Source organism: Bos indicus, chromosome 7 (genome assembly GCF_029378745.1).
Source record: "Bos indicus isolate NIAB-ARS_2022 breed Sahiwal x Tharparkar chromosome 7, NIAB-ARS_B.indTharparkar_mat_pri_1.0, whole genome shotgun sequence".
Classification (NCBI taxonomy): Eukaryota; Metazoa; Chordata; class Mammalia; order Artiodactyla; family Bovidae; genus Bos; species Bos indicus.
In genome coordinates this window covers 93,557,400-93,577,199 of record NC_091766.1, presented here as the reverse complement: position 1 = coordinate 93,577,199, position 19,800 = coordinate 93,557,400, and the positions used below count along the sequence as shown (strand labels likewise).

The window sequence follows — 19,800 nt, the reverse complement described above, 5'->3', positions numbered from 1 at the left end:
ACATTACTTTGCCAACAAAGATCCATCTAGTCAAGGCTATGGTTTTTCCAGTGGTCATGTATGGATGTGAGAGTTGGACTATAATGAAAGCTGAGCACCAAAGAATTGATGCTTTTGAACTGTGGTGTTGGAGAAGACTCTTGAGGGTCCCTTGGACTGCAAGGAGATCCAACCAGTCCATCCTAAAGGAGATCAGTCCTGGGTGTTCATTGGAAGGACTGATGTTGAAGCTGAAACTCCAATATTTTGGCCACTTGATGTGAAGAGTTGACTCATTTGAAAATACCCTGATGCTGGGAAAGATTGAGCGTAGGAGGAGAAGGGGTCGACGGAGGGCGATATGGCTGGATGGCATCACCGACCCGATGGACATGGGTTTGGGTGGACTCCGGGAGTTGGTGGTGGACAGGGAGGCCTGGCATGCTGTGGTTCATAGGGTCATGAGGAGTCGGACACGACTGAGCGACTGAACTGAACTGAACTGATTGGTTAACCAGTTGTAACAAATATCCCACCCCAAATTAAGATGTTAATAGTAGGGGAAAATGAAGGCAGAGCTAGAGGAAGTATATGGGAACCTTGCACTTTCTGCTCAATTTTCTAGAAAACTAAAACTGCTCAAAAAGCTAAAGTCTATTAATTTTTTTTTAAAAAGTATGTGCATTGAGAGATAATTCTGAGCCAGTTTGTCATATCTATTTCAACTAACAGTATTTTTGTTACACAGAATTGTTTTACATCTTCTCTGTCCTTCTGAAAAACCTCTACCTTGTATCTTTTGGGAAAAAATTCCATATTTTCTTTAATAACCTTATAGTTTCATTTTTCTTTTTTTAAAAATCTGCTTAATCTGGATTTTATTTCAGCATTGAAATTGACCCTTATTAATGACACTATCTTCTGCAAAAATGTAATAAAACGTAAGCCACAGAAAGCATTTTAGGTTAAATGGTATAACACTGATGTAAAACCTCATCTATGTTGTGATGTGTGTTGAGAAATGAAGCAGAATTCCTCAAGTGCAGTCCATGGCTCCTTAAGGACCATGAATGTGTTTTACAAGAGGGCTTGGGAATCTCCAATAGCATGTGTGAGTTTGTGTACACGCACACAGTCATATTGTGCATTTTGGATCAAGTGTTCTGTCACTTTAATAAAGTTCTCAGGAGTGTTCACAAATCCAAAATGATTTAGAAACACTAGACTTGAGAGAAACTTTTCCTCAGAATAAACTGACAAAATTTCTCAAAAGGATGTTATCAACTACCAGATGGAATATTTACCTCTTAAGAGAATGTTTCTGTGAATTGTATTACTTAGGAATCATTCATAATTAAGCTTATAGAACCATATTTAGAAAAACCAAACAAAAAACCCCACATATTTTCTTCATGACTGTGCTTTTCAGGAGGAGCCCTACTGATAAGAACCACTAATATTTGGAAATTTGTTTGCCCTGGACATAAGGAGAAAGTGCCTCTTAAGATGATTAAAATAAAAGAATAATTAATCATTGTGTACCATTCATCGTCATATATCAAGTCTAAGTGAAACCAAAAGAAAATTGCTAAGTCATTTCATATCAAATTAAACTATAATTGCTAGAACCATAATAGAAAATGGAAATACTTCTTTTGGGCATATTTATTCATTACATTTTGGTATATTTTTTTCCCCATGGAAAGAATTTTTTAATTCTAAAAAATGAAAGCTGAGGAAGTATTTCCATTTTTTTTAGTTTCCATTTTAGAAGCTAGAGATCATTTCTTATCCATCTCAGTGTTTGTGTTTTTCCAATAAATTATTGATAAATTCATTAAGAGTATAACTTTTCTTGATATTCTGGTGTTTATCCACATGTTTTTGTTCTCTTGCTTCCAAATAGGAAATATTAATGTGTTAAGGAAGACCACCAGCTTTTAAAGCAGTACTTTGGAATTTAACATTTTAAATGAACAAGGAAATTAATATTTAGTTTGTACTCAATTTATCCTACATTATTAACATGAAAATGAATTAATTATAAAAGGATATGATTTTTACAGATTATATATACCTGCATGTACATCAAATATGAATATAAATAGCATATAAATTCCATCAAGTTGTATGTATAGAAGAGGACTCTGTATTTTGATTCTGTCATTATCATAATGGAGATATCACACTACATGTTTTGGACTGTGTTCTTTGTATCTTGATGTGTGTGTGTGTGTGTGTGTGTGTGTGTGTGTATGTACTGTGGATAGAGCTTTTCTATGTAATTAGTAACTTTAACCTACTGATCACAATGGTTTGTTTTTCTTAACGTACGTTTGTGTGTTTGTTTCCTTTTTATTGCACAGGAATTTTGGAGACATCCAATAGAGAAGTTGTAATAGAGAAGCCTAGAACAAATGAGACCAGTATTACTTCAGAGCAACTGCTACCAGTAACAGGGGTAAGTGAAGAAAAATGAGTGGTGGTTTCTTATGCATATGCAATAACATTCTCGTTTTCCTGTGACTCCATTATGAATCAGAACATCTTGATTTTTACCCTTTGCCACTAAAAAAAATTGGCTTACAAATTTTGATGAAAATTGAATTTAGTGGGAACACTGCTCTGTTGCACGGTATGTTCCATGGAAGCAGTAGGGAACTGGTGGTGAAGAGATCTTTGTTCTCATCCCAGCTCAGGGACTACCCCTTGAGAATTTGGACTGTAGACAGTTGTTGAAAAGTGACAAAGTGGTAATTAAAAAGGGAAGGAACAAGGAGAGAATAGTTTGAACTGGCCTCTTATTTTAGTGTGCTCCACGGGTCCCTGTTTTTTCTCAGATCCATCACCACTCTTCCTCTATTCCGTTCTGTATTTTAGAGAAAAACATCCTCCGGGTGTTCTTGCTTTCTGGACCTGGGAAGGTTTGGCCAATGAAAAGCACTGAGGGGAGACTGGAAGGTAGATGTTGGAGAAAATCAGGGGATTTCTTCCGCTCGCTCTGTGTTGGGGAACATGTCCAAGAGTAGCTATGGCTCCTTCTCCTCCTCCATGCTTCTCCCCACATACAGTCCTCTCTCTGGTTTCTGGTCCACAGGGCAAGTCGGCCTCTTTCACTCCTTGTGACATTGTGGGATCTTTAGTGGCAGCATGTAGAATCTTCTAGTGGTGACGTGCAAACTTTTAAGTTGCATCATGTGGCATCTAGTTCCCTTACCAGGGATCGAACCTGGGCTCCTTGCATTGGGAGCATGGAGTCTTAGCCACTGGACCACCAGGGAAGTCCCTATACATCGTGTTTTAATATAAAATCAGAGTAGATATTAAGAAATTAGCATTAGGTAGTAGAAGAAAGGGATTCAGTGGGGAGCTCCTTGGCACACAGAACAGAAAACCATATTATTTCCTCTTCTTTCTTGGATCAACTAATAAATGTTCTGCATTCTAACTGGAATGTCTATGATTTCAAACATCAGATGGGAAGAGTAGGAGTAAGCCGATGATGTCTTATGTAAATAAATACACTTCTAGGAGGAGATTTGAGTAGTAAAAGTTTTCAGTTTTTTTTTTTTTTAAGAGCAGCTATTAATGTTCTTGCTTTTCCATATTTTGAACAGATACCTTCAAAGGTATTAAAATCACATATAAATGACTGTGGACGAAGGTAATCATTATGGCACACACACCACCCACAAAGTCACTGTGACCATGATAATTAATGGCAATTTTCCCCATAACATATTTCCTTGAGTGCATGAATAAATGATTTTAATGAATAGACATTACCTGGTGGGGGAACAAAAAAGCAGAGTTTTATTGTCGTGGTTAATTTTTATGAAGGTAGGTTCCTTTTCATATTTCTATCATAAACGTGTCTCAAGAAAATACCTATATGGCATAGGACTACACACATGGCACTTGCAAAGTTTCACTTAGGAGAAAAGAAACTATATGAGCTGAGTAGATTAAATGGTTGATTCATTTTATGTAATAAAAAGATGAGAGGTATATCTTTAAGCAGGCCATATGACGCTAAAGGTCCAAATAGACTTTAGAAAGGATATGAGAATTACATCTTAATTATAGGCTTAATGAGGAGAGCCACTTTTTCTGATTAGGGAGTTAGGGAATCATAGAATTTTAGCTCTAGAAGATAAATCACCTTTATTTGTTCTGCATATACAAAAAGCATTAGATTAATGCTTAGTGAGAATTTTGTATACAAGAAAATTAAGCTAATGATCATAATCTCAGTAATTTTAGACTGAAAGGAACTATAGAAATCACTCAATTCAGCTCTTTTATTTTTCCAACAAAAAACTTGAAATCCAGAAAAATAAATAATTCAGTTAGAAATATCAAGCCTAGAGTCTTCTGAAGTTGGGGGTAGGTAAATTATTGCTATCAGCAAGATCACACTAAAGAAGGAAAAGTTTAGTACTAAGCATAGATTCAGCCTACTATCCATAATGTATTTACACTTGAGAGTATATTAGAGGGCTTGAGGGATATATCCATTTGTAAATATATTGCCACATGAGCCAAAGACCAAAAAAAACCCAAAAATAACACCGGCCTCCACGCCAGCCTTCCTGCTGTCCACATACAGAGCAATGCAAATTATTTTAATTCCTCATTTTCTGGAACAAAAGTAGTGATGCTTACCACTTTATGGGTGGAGAAACAAAATAAAACTCTACAGCAATAAAAATCTAGAAACATGCAGCGGTATATTTTCTCCAAGAAATTTATTTCTTATTGCTATTTTTTTGGCTTGTCTGGATTTCTGACAGTGAAAAAGAAATAAAAGATTGAATATTAAATGCTGTCTTATGTCGCAATACTTGTTAACAATAAACTATAAAAAAGACTATAAAAATCTAATTTAGACTTTATTAAATATATTGAATTTAAAGGTTGCTTTACGTGATAAATAGTAAGTAGAACTTTCAGCTCTCATAAAGATGGTTTTATTGAACTATATTTAAGAGATTAAATTTTGAAAAAAAAGTTTTTGATTAAATCCACTGATGAATTAAATTGAAATGTCAGTATATTACTGTGTATAAAGAATGCACATGTTTTGTATATTGCTTTATTCACTGGGTAATATTTTCAGGTTATAAGAATGGCTTTTACAGTTTATCAAAGAATACCTATATTCAACATGCTGAATGAAAGTAATGCTTTTATAACACTAGAAACACTTGTTGTTAAGATTAATATAACTGAATATAAATTTATATTTCAGGCTACTTTATTAGATTTTGGCTGGAGAAGTGCATTTAAAAAAGTATCTCTTCCCATGGCACATAGTATAACAACAGCCATTGAAGATTTTTCTGCAAAAATTCTCCAACAGGAACAGAATGAAAGGTTTTCAACTGTGAGCTATGCTTTGGACCTTGTAAATGTCCTGCCAGTTTGGCAAGATAGCTATGTGGTTCCTGAAGCAGACCAACCAAAGAAAATTGCAGAGGCAAGTGTTAAATGAAATCCTTTCAAATTAGATTGGCGTATGAGATTTTCCTTCATAAACCATTGCAAAGGGAACCAACAGAAAAATGATGGGATCTCTTGGGAAACCCTTGGCCCTTGACCCAGCACCATGTTTTCCTGGTATCCATGGACCACTGTGCTAACAAAAAAGGACTCAAACCTGGTGCCAACTTTTTGCTCCATGAATCTGAAGCAGCTAAAGAGAGGGCCTCTGTGACTTCCTGGGGACCTGGGGAACGGCCTGTTTGTGTGATACCTTTGAGTGACTGCCCCCCGCAGGAGAAATTTAGGAGGTTGAAGGAGTTGTTGTCTTTTGGTTTGGGCAACCTTTAAATCTTGATTCACATCTTAGTAAACATTCCATTTGCATCAGTCTTACATCTTTGTTTTGAGAGTCACAGAACATACTGAGAAAATAGGAAGTAGTTATGGAAATGGAGAAATAGAGTTACTCCATATTCAGTCTACAGTGGGGTCAGCAACCCATCATTGAAGTGTTTTTGAAAGAGAGTTTTCAAAAGTGACCTTAATCCTCCACTGCCACCTGAAGCTCCAGTACATTACCCAGAAACACTGTTGACCTCTCTGGAGAAGAGGCAAGTGAGCCTTTTCATGCATCCATCCATCACACCTCCTTTGCTGTTAAGAAGGAGTAAATTCATAATAACTAGTGAAATGCTAAGTGCATCACTCCTAAAAGTTGCTGACTCTATCAATAAGAAAATGCTACATGAGATTGTTTCTGATGCTCTTAGATTATTTAAGTTAAACTGATACAGCTTCATTTATATGTGGTGATTAATTAAAAAACACTTTTATGACAGTTTAGCAAAAACAAAAAAAAAAAAACCCGGGAGTGAGTCAAAAATAATGTAATCATGGATACATACTTTCTGAATTCAATTAACTACAAATAAAAGTATTGTCATGGAAAGCTATTTCATGAGTTTTTCATAATGTCTCTCTGGCAAGCATAAGGTTTGAAGTTTATATATAGAGAAGTATCATTTTTGTATTTTTTTATTTGACATAAAACATTTAACTTTCTACTACTGAGACATCGATTATTATAAAGTTGTGTCATTATATTTATGTTTGATGCCAAACTCATTATTTTGGAATTTAGTCTCCCTGTACATAAATTACATGGCACTGTCAGAATACAAATAACTCAGTGCTACATTTATTTCTCCCTAGTTTTGTTCTGACATCATGGAAAAACTTGACATAATGCTTCCACTGGCTCTGGCATGCAGAGATGATTCTTTTCAGGAAATTAGAGCAAACTTTGTGGAGGCCTGTTGTAAAGTGGCAACAGCTGTCCTGGCCAGACTGCAGGAGGGAAGCAAGGAGTTTCCCTCCAAAGCACCCCTGAAAAACCTGCACGCCCTGCTCTCCACGGCTGTGTATGTCTTCCAGCGTTTTATGCAGTATGATCATGTGATGAAAGAAAATGCTAAGAAGTGAGTGTCATTTACACTAAGTTGATGGCCATACTTGCAGTATCATCTATCTTTGGGTATCACAGAAGTGGAATCTTGAAAATGGTATTTGAGAAGGAGAAAATAATAATAAACATGGGGAATTATTTTCATTTATCTTGCCTAGGAAATGTCAAAAAGGTAGAGCATGGGTTGTATTAAACCAGATACACAGATAGCAAGAAAGATAGGTATTCCCTCTGAAGGCCCACTGGGATGACCTTTGCATTTCCCAGATGCTCTAGTCTGGAGGAACTATTCTCAGCATGCTGTTCTGATGTGACCAAGCAAAGCCTTTCCATTCCACAAGGCCCGTTGTACAGATTACACTGGAAAGGAAAAATAAACTTCTCCCCTGTCACACAAAACAATATTTGTGGAAAATGCCCTTCTCTTTGGTTCCTAGACCAACTAGACATTAGGAGCTGGCCTAGAGAAGAGATGCATTTCTGACTATTCTTGTGACCAATGTAAACATATCTTAGAATGCCCGTTTCATAGACGCTATTCTTCATGTGTGAAAAGGAAGCATTGGCAGTCTCAATTCTCATGTATTTGTAGTCCAAAAAGACCAAATGTTTTCTGGCTAGAGAACAGAAATGACTAGATGTATAATCACGTCGTCTATCTGGCTTCTCTTGTACTCTCTAGAAGACGGCATGGCCCTTTGCAAAGGGAATGTGTAGACTGGACACTCCAGTGTGAGCCCAAGAATCTAGTCTGTATTCCTTATTCAGCCTTTGCAGTCCCTTTTTAGTAACGAGAGGAAGCATAAGACAGTGTACTAAAAATAGCTAGAGATAAAAGTAAATTTGGCTTGATGTAGGATATAACTATGATATTTCTTTAATTCCCTTAAGTAGTCAGATGTTGTGATTCATACTCGAATTTATAAACAAAACGTGCCAGCAATCCCTTTATTTCTGTAGAATATTGTAAAACAGTTTATGAGATAATTGACAGCTACAAAATTACAATTTTTAAAATAAAAAGACTGTTTGTGGGACGTGTGATAGCTTTATAAAAGTTGGTTCTGACAAATGCATGTTGTTCTCTGTAATAACGATAACCTAATGCCTAAATAATGCACTGATCTCTAATAATAGGCTTACAAAGAATACTTTGATTTTTGAATGATGTATTGACAATGCAGTTTGTCTCAAGTTGAAGCGCATATTTGTGGAACAGCAGATGTACGTTTTCAAAGGACTTGCAAAACAAAGACCAGCTTTTTTTCTTTTTTTTCTTTTTGGAAAGTGACTGTGGATGCAGACTTCAGCATTGGGAGGAAATGAATGATTGATATCTAATAATCAAAACCATTTGTAGTACTGGAGATTGTTACCTCCTACTGCACAGGCCTTAAATCTCTGTCTCTTTGATCATTCCCTCTGCACAGACCCATATTCCTGGTGCCTATCCAACGATACCAGGAATTCATCAACAGTCTGCAGTTTCAGGTTACGGACTACTGCGTCAGAGTTTGTGCTACAAGCATTTTACAGGACGCTGAGAGCCACCATTGGGATGACTACAAAGCTTTTTATGAGGTGTGAAGTTACGTTTACTATCCCTCCTTTTTACACAAATATGTTTTACTGCCTACCTGCTTTCTGGCTAATTAGAAACATGAGCTTGGCATTACTAACACACGAAGGCTGTGAGGATAATATTTTTTAAATATTGAATTTATACTTGGAAAAACACTGTTCTTAAAAACCTGAAATAATTAGAACGCTCCTTCTGCTTAAAAGTAAAAATCACTTAATTTGAGCTGCAGTGTTTCCGTGCTATATAGTAGTTGGAATGTAATGGGATACGAGTAAAATTCAAGGAGAAAACAATGCCACAATATAATACTACAACCTTGTATTGTTTTCAAAGGGACCAGTAAGAGGTATCCTTGCACTTTTTTCTTGTTATATATTTGCATCTGTGTGTGATAAAGATTTTTTGTTAAACAGCTTTATTCTTTTTATACTTGTTTTCCCATCTTATTGTGTGTTCTTATGAGTGTGCTTTAAGACCAATCTGATCATTTATAGCTTACCTATTTTCATTTAACCCATGTTTTGAAATCCCAAATTTCTACTGAATTAAAGCCTAATGATTCCTAGTGCCACCAAAACCTGGATCAATTAAAATTATTCATCATCAGGCTTCATTAGTTCCCCTTCCTCTGAATCCCATTGATTACACATAAACCACAGTATTTGAAATCCCTTGAAGCGGATTTCAGAGCAGGGTGAAACATTTATAATATCTTAATCAAGATAATCAACATTTTCAAAATGTCATCAGTCAAGCCCACCTTCCGTAGTTTTTCCAACGAATGCCTTCCTCCAGATTGAAGCTTGAGATTTTGTTTCTTGATTGTCCTGCTAACTGTAGAGTATTGAGAAAAACAGAGTGGAGTTTTATTCAGTGAACTCACTCCTGTCGCCTTGCTGACACCATGGCTCCATTTATGCCTGGGTTATTATCATAATAAATGTTGTCACAACAGAGACTAGCAGCTTAGAAGCTTTTTAAAAGGGCTTTCCATGTTTTCTAAGACCATTTCATCTCTCCTTTAGAGGCCCTTCCCAGATACCTTTTCTCTCTGCAAAAGCATCTATATAGGGTGTTCCAAACCTGACGCGCTTCAAACAGCAGCGAGCAGAATGAAAACGAGAAAGTGGTATGGTGCAGCTGGTAGCCTGAGATAAGAATAAAAGTATTGGTCTCCCCTCTCCTGGCCGTGTCCCAGCTCCCTTATTTGCCTTGAGGTAAACAGAGAGGTTGAAAATGAATCCATCTCATGTTTCAAACTATTTCAACCTGTCAGTGCGCTGATGAGCAATTTTATATGATGTTTCCATTGAAGAACAGGTATCCCCTCACTATCCGTCCAACACAGGGATATTATGTTTCCTTTCATGCAAATTGGGAGCTGGAAGAGTCCTATGGTATAAATAATAAGTAGATGCATTGAGAACCTGTTATTGAAGTTACCAAGTATTTAAAAGAAGAAAAAAAAAACACAACAAATTACCACATAACATTCAGCTCTTAGATCTTATGACAAGGCTTTAGCTTCCAAGACAGAAATAACGAGATAGCTAGCCTGTGATTACATGGTACTGTAGCTTCCATATACTTACATGGTCAGTAGTTACAATTTAATTGCAGAGTTAGCGGTGGTTATTTATGCTCAGAAAAAAAATAAATAAAATAAAGTGATACGCTTTTCTGTTTACCAGAAATAAGAACCTTCTAAAACCAACACAGATTTTAGGCAATTTTGATAACTGGAGTACCCGACACGGTTTTATCCTGTTTACTACACCCCTGTCTCTGTCTCGCCCCATTATTCCAGCTGATTTGTGAAACAGGACTGGTAGGAATGTTTGAAGGGGTGAGGCGATGAAATCTGCCCGACTGGAGGTGGAGGGTGAGATAGAGATCTCAGGGGATTCTATCACCATGTGCAGAGTGTAGTAAAGAAATAGAGAATTTATAAGATATGGAGCAATATTTGCTCATGTATTGTGATAACAAGTGAGCCCTAGATAGATCATTTCCATTTTCTGAACTGTCAGGTTGAGAGAGCCAACGAGTTCAGTATCTCTCTGATACTGGTGCTGGTCAGATGGCACAGTGGGTGTTCAAATTACATGTTTAAAATCAAGCTTTTAGTATACTTGACATCTGTTCAATTTTAGCAACTTGTGTTTTCTAATAGTCAGAGAATAAAGAATTGTCTGTTCAAAGATAATATTGAGTGGCTTATATAATAAAGCCCAGCTGCTTGTTTCCTGATATATAATCTAAATAAAAGTTCACATCTGTTTGTATTATAGCGGGTCTACAAAAATAACAGATGTTTACTAGCAGAATACTTTTGAAATGACAACAAATAGGGAAACAGGTCAGAAAAATAAATGAATCACATTTAATTTAATGAAAGCCCTTGTATACATAGAAACTATACACATTTTGAAGAAAATTGTGAGATAGATGACCAGTTTGGAATATTTTTAAGTGAACATGAAGTTTATATTTTTAAAAGTCTTAAAAATAAGTATCTTTCACTTTTAGGGGAAGAAATAGGTATGCCTAAAGTTATTTTTATTTTCTCATTTATTGCTCAAAGGTGGCTATTAAGGAGAAATAATATGAGAAATCATGTTGGCCATGTTATCATGGGCACCCACTCACCGACATGGAGAAAGTATAAATCATTCAGACTAGCCATGATATCAGCTGGGTTGGTTTTGCTTTACTTAACATACAACACAGAAAGTAATAAAGAAAATAAAGTATTAAAATTCCTTTCTTAGCTGAGGAAATTTTGTAAAGTATTCTTTATCACAGAACACACAACAAAGACAATATAAGAAACCATGATTTGCAACTTCTGCATTGATTTTTTTTAAACAGTTTTGATGTACATCTAGTCAGAAAATCAGAAGTGGTCGAAGTCCCCACCAGTTTGAACTTGACTCTTCAACACTTTGATATCCAAGTTTTCCACCCAACAAGAACAATTCTACTCATAAACTCCATTTGAAGGTCAATAGATAATAACTATAGATTATTATTATTATAGTGACTACAAAAGACTTTAGTAATCAAAGAAGTTACCAGAAGAATAATATGTACAGAATATATACATAAGAAACTATCAAATTTAGGTATAGGAGAACATCAGTTCAGTTCAGTTCAGTCACTCAGTCTCACTCTTTGCAACCCCATGGACTGCAGCATGCCGGGCCTCCCTGTCCATCACCAACTCCTGGAGTTTACTCAAACTCATGTCCATCGGGTCACCCAACCATCTCATCCTCTGTCGTCCCCTTCTCCTCCTGCCTTCAGTCTTTCCCAGCATCAAGGTCTTTTCCAGTCAGTCAGTTCTTCACATCAGGTAGCCAAAGTATTGGAGTTTCAGCTTCAACATCAGTCCTTCCAATGATATTCAGGACTGATTTCCTTTAGGATGGACTGGTTGAATCTCCTTGCAGTCCAAGGGACTCTCAAGAGTCTTCTCCAATACCACAGTTCAAAAGCAACAATTCTTCCGTGCTCAGCTTTCTTTATAATCCAACCCTCATATCCATACATGACCACAGGAAAAATCATAGCTTTGACTAGACAGATCTTTGTTGGTAAAGTAATGTCTCTGCTTTTTAATATGCTATCTAGGTTGGTCATAACTTTTCTTCCAAGGAGCAAGTGTCTTTTAATTTCATGGCTGTAGTCACCATCTGCATTGATTTTGGAGCCCCAAGAAATCAAGTCAGCCATTGTTTCCACTGTTTCCCCATCTATTTGCCATGAAGTGATGGGACCAGATGCCGTGATCTTAGTTTTCTGAGAACTAAGGAGAACAATGGAATTGTTTAAAATGATTTTTGTTTGAGAAATATAAGGAGTGTTCGAAATAGAAATTTTAAGTCAGAGGATTACTTAAGAGATAAAATAAGTTTTTCTCATTTAACTTTTGATATAGTAACGTAATCAGGATAGTTTTAGAAGAACACATTCTTCAAACTTCAAATAATGTATTTCAAGTAATCTTTTAATCTGGTCTGAAGAAAATGAGCAAACTCCTAGCACACCTCCCTGAGAGCCTGTTAACTAATTATTGGTTGTAATTCACTTGAGGTGACCTTCTCATTTCTGCCTGTTTCCCCTTAGCTTTGGCTGCTGTTGGGTCTCACTCTGTGATGAGGGAAAATTTGACACAGAAAAGAGGTCTGTCAAGAGGTAGAAAGGAATGAGAACCTGGCCCTTTGGAAGTATAAAGTACTGTAAAAAATACTAAGAAATGATGATACCATCTGCCTGGGCTTTACGAAATCCTGCAAAATCAGACGATTTTAGGATGTGTTTCTAGTACTGTTGTTGAAACTCCATGAAATTTCATGAGTACTTCATGATGAAGTAGCCTAATATAATCATCTTTGGTGACTCAGACGCATGTTGATAAGTACACACTCTGCAAGTTTATGTTTGCTCCTGTCATTTCATTGTAATGTGAAATCTAAACCATTTTTAAGATGATGTCAATGATGTTAATAAGCCCAGAAGAATATACATGTTTGATTTGAATGATTACTCTTTAATTTTAGAAGAATCAGCCCACTATCTTAGACTATGCAAGACTTTGTTTAGCAGCTACAAAGATGATCATTTTAAAGTAAATTTTAAACTCCAGACCACGAGTAGGTAAATCAAGGCTACCCTAGGTTAAATGCTTGTGGTCTGGATTTGCACTAGAATATCTGGTCTCGTAATTGAAATAAAACATGTTCCTTTGTCAATAAGAATGTTTTACATCTTGTCAAAAATCTTTCTTGGTCATCGAGTGCGTCAAACTCTCCAGCTATTTCCTTTCAGCCTGAACTAATTAAGTTCATAGGAAGCAAACTGACATTTGGTAAGATGCGATCCTCTTGTTTAATGTATGGTGGTTTTGCCAGGGGGAAAGATGCTCCTTCTCGCTCCAGATGTGGCATTATTTCTTCTGGGCGCTTCATCACGATCTCTGGACCATCCTGCCCCCTAAATTAGCCCAGGAGATACTAGCAGAAGTGCTGGAGAAGTCTTTGGGTCTCCTGGCCTCCAGATATGCCCAGGCCCATCCCAGTTATAAGAGAACCCTACAGATAAGGTAATTGAAGTTGTGAAAACCATTACTTTTCAAGAAAATGTTTGTCAGGTGTATAAAGTAGAATGTGCTTCTGAATCTCATGATGTAACTCCTTGTATATTTAATGTTTCTAACATCTGAAAGGAAATCATATTCAATTCTCCTGAGATACTTAAGTGCAAATGTGGAACTTGAATCAAAATAACTTTGTTCTTTTTTCTCCTTAAAATTGTATGTAAAACCCACTTTTTTTCAAAAAAGTGAGTCAAGTTGTATTACAATCTAGGACATAGATATCCAAAGGTTAATAAATAAGATAAAGAGAGAAAATTAAAATGGAGAGTAAAGCTGCGGTGCTGTGATGAAGTAATTTGACTTTGAAATTCCAGGCAACCAAGGAATTTTACTTTCGGGTGTTTTTTTTTTTAATTTAATGCCTTTAAATATTGTAGTTCATCTTCATTAAGGAAACTCTTTTGTCTAATCATTTTTCTCTTAATATATTCTAATTACTTCTTTCCTCTTTTCCTTTTCTTTTTATTATGTATTACTAAAAAATAGTTCAAAATGTGAAATCACAGAAAATGAGGAGCAGCAGTCATGAAAATTATAGGCCAATTCTAAAGGAAATCAGTCCTAAAGGAAACCAATCCTAAAGGAGATCAGTCCTGAATATTCATTGGAAGGACTGATGCTGAAGCTGAAACTCCAATACTCGGGCCACCTGATGCGAAGAACTGACTCATTGGAAAAGACCCTGATGCTGGGAAAGACTGAAGGCAGGAGGAGAAGGGGATGGCGGAGGATGAGATGGTTGGATGGCATCATTGACTCATGGACATGAGTTTGAGCCAGCTCCAGGAGTTAGTGATGGACAGAGAGGCCTGTAGTCCATGCTATGCTGTAGTCCATGGGGTTGCAAAGAGTCAGACACAACCGACCGACTGAACTGAACTGAACAGGCCAATTCTATGGGTTGTCTAGGCAATGAATATTACAAAAATGTGGGTACATGCCAACAATGGTCTATACAAAGTGAAGCCTTTTGTTTTTATAAACATTCTGACTAATGTAATTGAGACCTGCCTTTTAGGTATAAAAATTTTTTTTTCAGATATGTTGCTGCTGCTGCTAAGTCGCTTCAGTCGTGTCCGACTCTGTGCGACCCCATAGACGGCAGCCCACCAGGCTCCGCTGTCCCTGGGATTCTCCAGGCAAGAACACTGGAGTGGGTTGCCATTTCCTTCTCCAATGCGTGAAAGTGAAAAGTGACAGGGAAGTCGCTCAGTCGCGACCCCATGGACTGCAGCCCACCAGGCTCAGATATGCTAGGCAGAGCCTAAAGGCATCAGAGGCTTTATTATTTTTTTCAGTAGGAATTATTTTCTGATCAAGCATGCTGCATGTGAGGGCATTTAGGTCTTGCTACAGTGTTTCATAAATATGGTATTTTTGAACAAGCTGTTTTGAATTACTGACCAAGCATTAAAAAAAAAAAAAAAAACATTGAATTCTGAAGAAGAGATGGAAAATTCCTTTTGAAAGCAAAGGATACTTTCATTCTTTTCCTTATGTAGCTTACATCACTTTTGACTGTGAGGTGGCAAGTCATTATGAGATACTTATGAAATCAGATTTACTATTAGCTCATGAAATAGGTAGTATATTTAATTAATTAACTGTACTATAGAGACTTTTTGCTTCTATTTTCTGGGTACGTAAAAACGTCTTGCAAAGCTAGAGTTATCTTTCCTAGTTTTTTTAAGTTACATATTTTTATTTGAATGATTAATTCTAAAATATCCATTTTGTAGAAATCAGATTTCACAGGCATGTGTTTGTTTGTGTCTGTGTGCATATATATCTATATTTATATCTATATCTATATATATCTTGGATTTGCAATTCTTTAATTAGCAATTAGAGTGAGTAGATGCAAACTACAATTAAACCTTCCTAAGGACGATTCTGGATGCTCTTAGAATTCTAGCTTCCAACTGTCATATAACAAAAACTGTGCTCTATATATATATCTCAGTCACTCAGTCGTGTCCGACTCTTTGCGACCCCATGGACTGCAGCACACCAGGCTTCCCTGTCCATCACCGTCTCCCAGAGGTTGCTCAAGCTCATGTTCATTGAGTTGGTGATGCCATCCAACCATCTCATCCTCTGTCATCCCCTTCTCCTGCCCAATCTTTGCCAGCATCAGGGTTTTTTCCTAGTGATTCAGCTCTTCACATCAAGTGGCCAAAGTATCAGAGATTAAGCTTCAGTATCAGTTCTTCCAATGAATATTCAAGGTTGATTTCCTTTAGGATTGACTGGTTTGAATATATATATATGCAAGGAAAATATTTATTTGATATTAATATTTTAATTTATATTAATTGTTTGCTATTAATATAAATTAATATTTGCATATACTTGTAAGGAGAACAAGTATTAAATTTGTGGCAAATATTTGTGACAAATTTATTTAATATTGCAAAGTTCTGAAACTAAGCTTTTTCATTTGTGCCTCTGGTGCCTTTTTTTTTTCACCTCCCACATGCTGGGAGAACATATTGCTCAATCTTGTACCTTTCTTTTGATACCTTGTACTTGGATGCGAAGATTGTTCTGCTATCAAATTTTTACCTATCCCATGTATGTGGATAATAGAGAACTTTCTTTTAACCTGACTTTTCTTTTGCTGAATTTAATTTCAAAGAAACGCTCTTGAGATTCTTGAAGAGGATCTTAATAATGCAAAACAGACTGTTTTTCCTTTTTTAAAAAAAGCACTTCTGCAACACTTCACTGCTATGGACGTCATCATCTCTAAAGATAATGAATGCTGTCGTGCTCAGTCGTGTCTGACTCTTTGCAACCCTTTGGACTGTAGCTCATTAGACTTCTCCGTCTGTGGGATTTTCCAAACCAGAATACTAGAGTGGGTTGCCATTTCCTCCTCCAGGGGATCTTCCTGACCCAGGGATCGAACTTGCATCTCCTGTCTCCTGCATTGAAGGCAGTTTCTTTCTGCTGAGCCATCAGGGAAGCCCAATGCATGGTATTATGGGTCAGCTAACACTTGGAAACTCAAAATCTATCTTTGATGCTTTGTCTGTTTTTGATCTCTGAATCTCTGATATCTAAGCAAATATTTCTATTCTTACATATGTTTAATATAATAGATATAAATGATAGTGTGCATACCCAGCCGAGAAAACAATTTTAACATGATTTTCTTTTTCTTTCCAACAGACTTGATGTCACAACAATTTTAATTTGCACTGAGAACATGTTATGGTCAGTTTGCACATCTGTACAGAAGCTTTTGAATCCTCATGCATATGTAGATGATAAAATTTTTAAAATTCATACCCACTGTAATAATCTCTTCACAACATTAGTTATTTTGACTTCACCATTAACAGAATTACACCAGTAAGTATCAAATGTATTTTCTTTTTAGCTACTATGATATGGAAAATAATGTAATTTTATGCAGCTTACTGAATTGTGTGAAGTAGCAAGTAGAAATTTATTGAAGTGCAGTTGTGATATTGTGAATTGAACCATTTTACAAAACTAACTCTAACCAACAGGGATTTCTTCATTCTAGAAGTTATTTGATCCTAATAATGTGATATTTCTCTATTGATTGATCCTGTTCAGTTGATAAGGCTCTAATACAAGCAGGAATGTTTTGAGCATCATTATTTGAGTTGTTTAAATTCTCAAATTTTATTCATGGATTGATTTGTCTGTGAAAAAATAAATCATATCCCAATGGCTTTATGCTCCTCTAAAAATATCTGTTAATTTGATATAAATGATTTTCTCTAATAAAAAAGATTTTTTAAATGATTATAAAATGCTCTCTAGTCTGGAAGAGACATAATGTTTCCATTTACTCTGCCATAGGTTTGCATTTTTAGTGTTGGACTTAGTGACTGGGCTAGTAATGGAAAGTGGAAATAGGAGTAAGTAATGATTTTTTAAATGTTGAAATATTTACTTAGCTAAACAAATAAGATTCAGGAAAATAAAAAAAAATTGAACTGCTTTTCTGGTTAATTTCATTCAAATTTGTAATATGATAAAAGAAGTTAGAGTAAATCTTATAATGAAACATTAATATACTTTCATTTAAACCCTCCTCCAAAGTAGTCAGTTTATCTTAAAAGATTAAATATTGCATATTCTTAGTTTCTTGGATAGTAAAAATTATACAGACTCGTATTTCTTAAGATAAATTTGACAAAGTATTTGTTTCTGTACCATCCTGGTAAAGGCAATATATAAATCTTGATTTTCGGTAACTTTTGTGTTAGGAATTCTAAGGGTAATTATCAAGTTTTTTCAAAATTTCCCTGTAATTTTCACCCACTCTTGAACTTTCAACAGACCCATTGTTTACAGATTGCTTCTTCTGGCAACCTTTCCGTTGAGATCTAATTTTAGAAATGGAGAATTCTTTCAGAAAGGGAAAGAAATAATGAGATAAATTGCCATAAATTTGGGATTATATGTATAATGGTGCATAATCACAAAAAGCTCAAGTTCTAAAGCCCATAATAAATCCTAGTAAACTAAACTGATTTACCATAGATGAAAAAATTACTGTGCTCTTAGTTCAGTGGGTCATTTCATCTAAGGGGAAGGCCCTGTGAAAATCAGGAACAAAGTTGACAAATTTCATGGATTGGTCATGGTGAGCAATATTGAATTTCATGGTCTGTCACAGATGAATAGAAAAATTTTAACCCCCCAATGCATTTGTAAAGCAAATAAATTACCATCAAAGGTTGCGTATTTTAATAATAATAATAATGTAACATACATTCATTATTGTTAACCTGTGGCCTTTTGATACATTTTTAAACAACTCTACAAGTACTCAGATCTCTGTGATTTGTGCATTAGATATTGCACAGTAACCTCATTCAACAAATTTAAATTGCTAATTTAAACCAGAATTGCAGAACATTTTATACCAAGCACTGCCTCTGTTTTTTTTTTTAATATAAAACATAGTGGTTTTGCTTTAAAGCATGAATAAAAGTCTATATATACTTTCATTTTTTATTATTTCTCTGATCATAAAAATTTTCACAGATTTTATCCATTCATGTTGGTATAAAATTTAATTTGCTTTCCTAGAGTATAAATCTAATTTTTAAAATATATTTTGCTTTCTATTGACAAAGGAAATCTACAGGGCAACATGTTCCACACCTAATAGGAAAAAAAAAAAAAGTGTGTGTGCTGCAAGAACTCTATTGATTTATTTAGCTTCTTTTCACAGCCAGGATATGAAGTTGTCATATTGTTAGCATTTCGAGAAAAAAAAATTGTATATCTATCTCACATTTAAAAATTAGGTTATATGCTTTGAGGAATTGGTTAAAAGTAGCAATCAGATGTTGATAGCATTGGATTTTTATAAACTATGCCTGACATTTGTCACTCTATGTGATATGCCTTTCTTGAAGGTGACTGCTTTTATTCCAAGTAGTTCTGACAGATAAACTGAATGTATTTTCCTCTCCGAGCTTAGCATAGGACTACTAAATCCCAGGGCAGAAATATGATTTTTAAATCTTTTCAGAAAGAATGAAATGTGTTTGCAAATACGTGTGTCCTTTTTTAACTCCCCTTTGTAGATATCTGTTAGGATGTTGTAAAAGGAGTACTTTAGGTTTGTCCTCCAGGGAAAGAGACCTGCTGAAACATAAAATATTCACCGTATATTTTCCGAAATGCTTATCACTTGTGGTTATGCTTATCTTCTTTCATAAAGGCAGTCACGCTGCTCTTTCAGACATGCACTCCATGCACGTTCACACACATACGAAATAGTGGTTTCATGTGTTACATTTGCTTGCACAGAATGTTAGTTTTAGTTTCTATCTAGCAAATTAAAGTTAATTTTTAGAATTTTAGGTAAATACAATTCAGTTTCAACTCATTAAATACTCTTGCCTCCCTAGGCCCTATGATTAAGCACCAGGATTAAACACAGGTGTCACATCAGGGAGCAAGTTGAAATATTCACCCTCAAGTGTTATAGGAAAGTCTGATAAGATTTTTAATGTTAAAATTGAACATTATATATATTTCAAAATGTTTTGATGCGTCCTATAAAAATTAAAAGTGGAAACTTTTTGAAAGTTGATTGTCTCCAGTGTTACCTCATTTAATAACATGGGAGAATGA

At 35.6% G+C, this 19,800-nt stretch overlaps 1 protein-coding gene across 7 annotated transcripts in view; it reads left to right on the top strand.

Annotated features, from left to right (window-relative positions):
• KIAA0825 (KIAA0825 ortholog) overlaps positions 1–19,800 on the top strand; it is a 430,821-nt gene that overhangs the window by 133,935 nt on the left and 277,086 nt on the right. For 6 of the 7 annotated variants that reach the window (XM_019965428.2, XM_019965430.2, XM_070792129.1 and 3 more), the window contains 6 exons: positions 2,346–2,440; positions 5,231–5,458; positions 6,676–6,941; positions 8,359–8,509; positions 13,424–13,614; positions 16,843–17,025. In XM_019965428.2, coding sequence (XP_019820987.2) covers positions 2,346–2,440; positions 5,231–5,458; positions 6,676–6,941; positions 8,359–8,509; positions 13,424–13,614; positions 16,843–17,025 — 1,114 coding nt within the window. Of the gene's footprint in view, positions 1–2,345; positions 2,441–5,230; positions 5,459–6,675; positions 6,942–8,358; positions 8,510–13,423; positions 13,615–16,842; positions 17,026–19,800 lie in introns of those variants that run through there. The other variant, XM_070792131.1, reaches the window with a different exon arrangement.